The following is a 7436-nucleotide window of genomic DNA, read 5'->3' as shown; positions in this document are numbered from 1 at the left end:
GCTCTTATGCAGAGTGACTTGCAGTCAGTGTGTTCAACTAAGGTAGATAAGCGACCACATGTCACATTCATTGCAATACAAAATGTGCATGCAAACACACATCTGTACACCACAGGATGCTGTTGTGGGGAGAAACGCTCACAATACTGGCCGGAACGGCGCAAATGGAATGGCATCAAATACCTGGATGTGTTTGATCTATTTGATACCATTCCACCTATTCTACCACGAGCCCATTCGCCCCAATTAAGGTGCCACCAACCTCCTGTGCTGCACACACATACCACGAGCAACACCTATCGGCACATTCTATTTTGCTCTGCAGTTCATTCATTCCTAATTGTCCATTTTGTGTTTACATTTCTCTTCCACTACTGTAGGTCCATTCGCCTTGATTTGAGATAATTGGACCTGTCAGTCAATAATACTTGATCTATTATTCATATAAAAGCAATAGGCCGTTCCATGGCTCTGCAAATGTTCCTCTTGTCAAGCATCATTTAACTGCCAGAACTCTCTCTCTTCTCTAAACAGTTGATTGTGTTGGACTGACTGGAGACGTTTTTGAGTTTCCTCTCTAGGAAGTTTGGCGTCAGTCTTGCGTAGACTGTGATACGCAAAGAGAAAAAGGAATCCCTTTGCTACTTTTCCACACAACCCAGTGAAGGCATTTTGGGAAATAAAGCCACCTATCATGCCAGTGAAGAGTTTTAAGAACAGAATGCATTTAACACACTTCTATTAAAACACACATCTCCTTCCACCCTATGTCGTGGCTACATGACTTAAATCCAGGGGCATACTTTGTACACACACACACACACACTACTCAATCCAATTTAGCACTTTAATTAACAAACAACAATCCTGGAATTCTAATGCATACTAGCCACACTTACTATCATGCTGCTAAGCCCTCCCACCTGTCCATAGCTGTTGGAACTGCACTAATTAGCTCATTTTATGAAACAAATAAATTATGTCTGTCAATTATGTCCCCCCCCCTCCTCCAAAAGGACCACAATGGAAATAAGCCTTTAAGCTGTATTGTGTTATCCTTGATGATTTTCTTAAATTGTACGTGGAGGCGTCACCGGCTGATGCGCCCTTATGTTTGTATTTGAAGGATAGTCTAAATAAATTCAATCAATCAATCACCTACAATATTGTGCTCACACATGAGTGTGATTACAGTGAAACCTGAAACTATCTGTAACAGTAGGAGCGTACAGGAGAAAAGCCAACTCTACTATCAGGACCACTATCAAGGAGTCGGCAATACAAAACTATCAGGGTAACATCATTGTAACAAAAACAAGTCGAACATGCAGATTGTTTATCGCAGAAAAATGCGTTGTGTACATGGGGTGGAATAACGCTTTTTGATAGTAACGTGCATGCATTGTGAGCAAATATGGTTGGTCACAGCAGACTCCTTTTGGCTCGTTCCTTAAAACTGGATACTTGCTTTCTTTATTTAGTGGGTCTCGAGAAAAGTCCTAAAGTTGTAGATGGGTCCTGAAAACTAAGTTTGGGATCCAGTGTTGTGGAGAAGTTCTGGGTCATTAGCATTACTGAATCCCCACAGGCTGGCAGCGTTGTGCTGAGTACATGGTTAGGGCTTTCCTGTGGCACCAACACAACAACAGTAATGGATCTGCAACTAGACTCGAGGGGAACACTTAGTCGACACACATCCACTTAAGAGGAAGCAATGCATGGATCCGACCCCTCCCCCAACCCCCACACTCTGAACATCCTGTGTGTGTGGGTGGGTGAGGGCTCAGGGTCTGCTGCAATGCCAGCACAGCAAAACAAACTTTGGCCTTACATTTTCACATCACCCTCCAAAGCACTGCGACAGTCAATCTCCATATTGTGAACCATCAGCCCTAACCCCAGGTGACCTCGGTACAAGTAGTACTAGTACATTCAACTACAACATAGACATTCTTCCCAAGGGAAATGTGACAGAACCAGTAAGACTGCATATCCCTTGACGATCACATCATAGGAATTTTGGCTGTGATTGTATGTAGTGTATGTGTCAATGTGACGTGTGTGTGTGTGTGCATTCATGCACGTGTGTGTTTGTGTGTGTGTACATGCACACGCATGTGTGTGTGTGTGTCTGTGTACATACAGTACACTAACATGGTAGACTGGTATAACATAAATTAGATTACACAGAGAATCCTCAATTCACAAAGTGGTTCCTGGCAAAGGCTTCCTTTTCCATATCCCTAAGGCCCAAAACATCAACATCAACATCAACAAACAGGGGAGGTTTCTCATCAAAAGACTGCATTGACATAGCCAGTAAAATATAGAGGAAATCACTGATTTCCCGCACATGGATGGCAAAATTGGAGCGAAAACCATTATGACAAATAAATATTTTATTCAACATAACTAATGATAAATAATGGCAGACAGTAGGCCTACATAAATGCTGTGCTTTTTACTGTTATGCATTTTTAAAATTTGTGCTTGAAAGAAATTAGCCCAGTAAGGTATGTGGGCAACAGGATAAGGCCATAACAGATTGTAATAACATGGCGCCAGATTCACAAAGAAATTGCAATCGTTTAGCTTGGTCTTTCCTTAATACTCTCTCCTGAGTACACTGGTGCAAGAGCATGGTAAATGTAGGGCACATTACTCCCCCTACACCGTTATATGAAAAAAGTATCACTTCAACACCACATTCAGAATCCCACCATCCCGTCATCGCCAATCAACAAATCAAATCAGTATTTTTGTTTGGAGGTCTCCTGTCTGGCATGCATACAGAGCCTCAAGAGCTCATGGTGGCGATAGGGATGACGATGACGAGGATGACGGTGATGGAAGTGAAGATGAGCGCCCCCAGCTTGCAGGCTTTGGCTCTGCGCTGGTTGGCCTCTTTGCGCCTCAGCAGTGTGCTGTAACCTGGCGTGTAGATGTCCTCCATCCAAAACTCCAGGTTATTAGGGTTTAGAGAGTCCTGGGCCTACGAGACAAAACATAAGGTCACCACTCTATCATGCCAGTCAAGTAGATAACCGTTCCAGTTGTTCCATTAAACGTATTATTCACTGGGGCCTCCCGAGTGGCACAATGGTCTAAGGCACCGCATCGCATGTAGGGCTAAAGGCGTTACTACAGACCCGAGTTCATTCCCGGGCTGTGCCACAACCGGCCGTGACCGAGAGTCCCATAAGACAGTGCACAATTGGCCCAGCGTCATCCGGGTTAGGGGAGGGTTTGGCCGGTGGGACTTTACTTGACTCATCGTGCTCTAGCGACTCCTTGTGGCAGGCCCGGTGCCTGTGGGCTGACCCCGGTCGCCAGTTGAAAAGTGTTTCCTCCGACACATTGGTGCGGCTGGCTTCTGGGTTAAGCTGGCGGGTGTTAAGGAGTGCGGTTAGGCGGGTCATGTTTTGGAGGACGCATGACTCAACCTTTGCCTTCCGAGCCAGTTGGGGAGTTGCAGCGAGATCGAAAATTGGAGAGAAAAATGGGGTACATTTTTTTATATATATATATATTTTTTTATCGTATTCATTGGAAGTTCTTTTTGGATGCCAGTTCAGATATACATTTTACATTTACATTTTAGTCATTTATCCAGATAGACTTACAGTAGTGAGTGATACATGTTCATACTGGTCCCCTGTGGGAATCAAACCCACAACCTTGGCATTGCAAGTGCCATGCTCTACCAACTGAGCCACACGGGATTCTATATTTTCTGAAGGTTCACTGACTAATCCTGGTTTGTATAATTTTAGGAGAAAGCTAAACTTTATTTAATGCATTATAATGCAGGTATAATGCATCAAAAGACATGTCATATGTATAATGTATTAGTATAATCTCATAATGATCTTGACTAAATAACTAATTTGTTCAGTCTGTTGAACATTTACAGCATATAAGATTATAATAAGACATATGTGATCATGTGCTTAGGAAAAGCAATCAAACATTTCCTCTTGGAAAGCAGGGAGCTAGTACTGGCGGTCAGACGGGTCCCGTGAGTTGATTTAATGTGGCCCACAGTTGTCGTTAAGTACTGCGCTACCAAAAGGTCAACAAGGTCAAAATATACAGTACCTGTAGGTCCAGAGGGGACATTCTGGCCTCTCTCTCCTCCACGGTCCAGACCGGGGCTCCTCTCCCCTCAGCCAAACGGAGGTCAGAGGTCAAACCAGAGGTCAACCCAGAGGACAACCCTGGATTGGTCAAACCGCCACCCTTCTGACGGAAGAGAGAAGAGTTGGACACCTGCTCCACCAAGTGGGAGTGTTTTTGAGGAGGGAGTTTGTGACTCTGGGCAGAGCTGTTTGATTGGTCCGTCTGCATGGAGGGTGGGACAAAGATGTGAAAGAGGAAATGTGGATGGATGGGAGGAAGAGAGGAAAATAAATCAAACATAATGGCAGGAACAAATATGGAATACATATGTGAACAAACTGCATAAACACAAGCAAACCTGCTCTTGCCTTTGTTTGGAGAAGTGGGGAAATACTGATTACTGAAAGGCAGTCTTGCATTGCCAGTAAAAGAGCTATGGGAATAATTGACTAAGTAAACAACTGACCACCTAAACCACATAGTCTGACCAACAGGCCAGCTAATGTCTGACTCAAGTTCTGCTTTAGTTTTGTTTTAGTCTCCGTATTAGTCTAGTTCTTTCAAATTTCTGCCTAAAACCCCCAAATCCACAGAGTTTATAATTCCTTATCCTCACACAACTAGCCACTAGCCTTGTGAAACCAGACTGATCTTGCGATAGCTCACATTCACTTCACATGAAACGAAACGCAAGCGCAGCAGTCTGGTTGACCAGGCTAGATCCAAACAGCAACATACAACTATATGGAGCAGGTAACAGGTCAGACCCAGACCCTAAGACTGCCTTACAAGACACACACAGCTAAACTCCTGATTTAGCAACAAAATGAGCACACACACACACACTAAAACACACACACACATACTCACACTCGCACACACTATCACACTCACTCCAAATCCAAATCTCCAAAACGAATGCATGCATGCATGCATGCATGCACATACACACACACTGTTGCACTAACTAAGTTGGTACAGTACCTGTCCTGTTTTCCCGGGCTGGGCCTTGTCATCTTTACTTTTCGAGAAAGACACCGTCCAATCCCGTGCAGATAAGATGGAGATGATGCTTGGCCGCTTGGAGTCCACGCCACTCTTGCAAGAAGCCTGCCGAGAGAGCACCCCCTTCTTCCCCACTTTGGTTTCGCTCACACCTCTGTTCTCCTCCATCTTCCCCCACCGGTTCCAGTCCAGGCTACCAAACGAATGCCCAGATACAGACAGGGGCTGGGGCTCAGAGGAGCCACCAGACCCAGGGCTGAGCGGATGGCTTAGCACACCCAGGGAAGACTCACCACCGCTGGCGGGTCCCAGCCACCTACCTCCCTGCCTACCTCCCACGGCCTGCTCCTGCATCTTCTCGTCCAGCCGCTGGAGGAAGGAGAGCACCTGGGAGATCTCGGCCTTGACTTCGGACAGGGACTCCAGGCTCTGCTCGATCTGGCCCATTCTCAGGAGGAGTTTACACACGCTGGCCTTGAGCCCGCCATCTTCACTGCCGTCCAGCGAATGGAAGAGCCTCTGGAGCTGGCCCAGGCGGCCGCGCCGCGCCTCCGGGGTGTCCTGAGCTGCCGAAGGGCCCCCGTCGGGGGGGCAGATGTACCCTGTGGAGCCGCACATGCTCATGTCATCCAGGAAGCGGAAGATGGTGCTGATGTCGTCCTCGCCTATCATGTCGGGGTTGTCCATCGAGGTCATGAAGGACAGGTGGTCGGCCTGCACCAGGCTCCGCAGGTGCCGCGTGCCCGGCATGGTGTCTGTCTGGGTGCTCGTACTGCAGGCCATCCACCCTACTCCTTCAGGTCTGGGACTGACGGTCCCCTCCCATCCCTTTGAAGGGGGCAACCACTCACCAGGGTTTGTGGTGGGGCTGGGGGCAAGTCTCTGAAGGAAGCCCTCGGAGCCATCCAAGCCCACCAACCTGTCATCCAGACTGAGGCTCTTGTCCGTCCATCCTGGCCTACGGGTCCTGGGGTGTTGGAGGTGGAGGGGGGACCATTCAGGAATAGTACTACCTGGGCCAAAGTATGTGGAGTCCTGGAGGTCATCCAGGCTTTCATGCTTGGCCTGGCGGTCCGGCGAAGGCTGACCAACAGTGTGCGAAGGATACGGGTTGGAGAGCATCTCGAAGCTGCGATTGGTGAAAAGTTCCTGCCTCCCTCTTCCTCCTACTCCTACTCTCGGGGTCACGGTACTAATGGTCACCTCGGGAACAAGGTGCGACTGGTTGTGGAAGTCCATCTTAAAAATACCTCTCTTCTTCGTGCAGGAATGCCGCTCCGATCCCGGCTGCGATCCCGGCTCTGATCCGGGATCCCTGGGTGCCGAGTCTCCACTCAAGGAATCCTTTGAGGACTCGCTGTCTGTCTCCAGGGGGAGGTAGATGCTCTGCATGGCCTGGCCTGGGATGCTTCCACTGCCAGCGAACAGCGGGGTGTTGTGGCGCCAGTCGAAAGACACAGCCCTGGCACGGCCTGGAGGGGATGACGAGACCAGAGAGAGGGGATCAGGAGGGAGACTGGCACGCTTGCGGAATGAGTAATTTGATTTGGTCCAGAGAAAGCTCTGGTCGATAGGGCCTGAGAGGGTCTGAGAGTCTGACAGTGTGCGCACCCTATCGCGGCTGGAGAATCTCACCTCGTCAGCGATGGGCAAAGAAATTTGCAAAGAGGGCCCCGGGGATTGGTCGATATTGGGGCCAAGCTGAGCTTTCATTGGCTGGGCCGCCTGGGCCTCGTCAGGAACCCCACCCGTCATTTGAATGAGGTTGAATATTGTGACGATGTCAGCTGCCACGCCAATCGGGGATGTCCCCAGTCCCTTAGGGTTGACCCTGTCTCTGAAGAGGGTGGCAGGGAAACAGGGATCGCGGCAGGCTGCGGAGAACAGCAGGCTCCTAAGCTCTGTGAGGTGCTGCAGGTCGAAGCGGGTGCTGACCATTCTACACAGGTCCTGAAAGGAAAGCCAGTGGCGCATAGCAGCAAGCTCCTCCAGAATCCCCAGCAGGACCAGGGGGTACTCTTGCTGCAGACTGGCCATGACCCAATATCACCTTCAAATTAACAACAAAATCAACAGGGGATGTGGTTGAAAATAAATCTTAAGAAAATGTATGTATTACTACAAATGTATTACCACTTGAATAACACTGAGTAAAAAATTACACAATAACAAAGCTGCCACCCCTCCTCTGTTTTGGTAAACAGTTGATGGATACGCCTGGAGAAATGTAACCACTCTCAAATTCAAAGACAGAGCTATGGATGCAAGGACTGACCATCCATGACATAAAAATAATAGTTTTAACCATGCAT

The 7436-nt window shown here is 48.1% G+C and overlaps 1 protein-coding gene across 1 annotated transcript; it reads right to left on the bottom strand.

Moving 5' to 3' along the window:
- Positions 1-2797: 2797 nt before the first annotated feature.
- Positions 2798-7161, bottom strand: LOC120028239 (major intrinsically disordered Notch2-binding receptor 1-like). Its single transcript, XM_038973410.1, has 3 exons — positions 5104-7161; positions 4099-4341; positions 2798-2992 (listed from the first exon to the last, which is right to left on the bottom strand). The coding sequence occupies exons 1-3, from the start codon at positions 7159-7161 to the stop codon at positions 2798-2800; spliced, it is 2496 nt and encodes an 831-aa protein (XP_038829338.1).
- Between the last annotated feature and the right edge of the window lie 275 nt (positions 7162-7436).

Source organism: Salvelinus namaycush, chromosome 2 (genome assembly GCF_016432855.1).
Source record: "Salvelinus namaycush isolate Seneca chromosome 2, SaNama_1.0, whole genome shotgun sequence".
NCBI lineage: Eukaryota > Metazoa > Chordata > Actinopteri > Salmoniformes > Salmonidae > Salvelinus > Salvelinus namaycush.
Note: the sequence above shows the minus strand (reverse complement) of the source record. Positions and strands in the feature narration are given on the sequence as shown.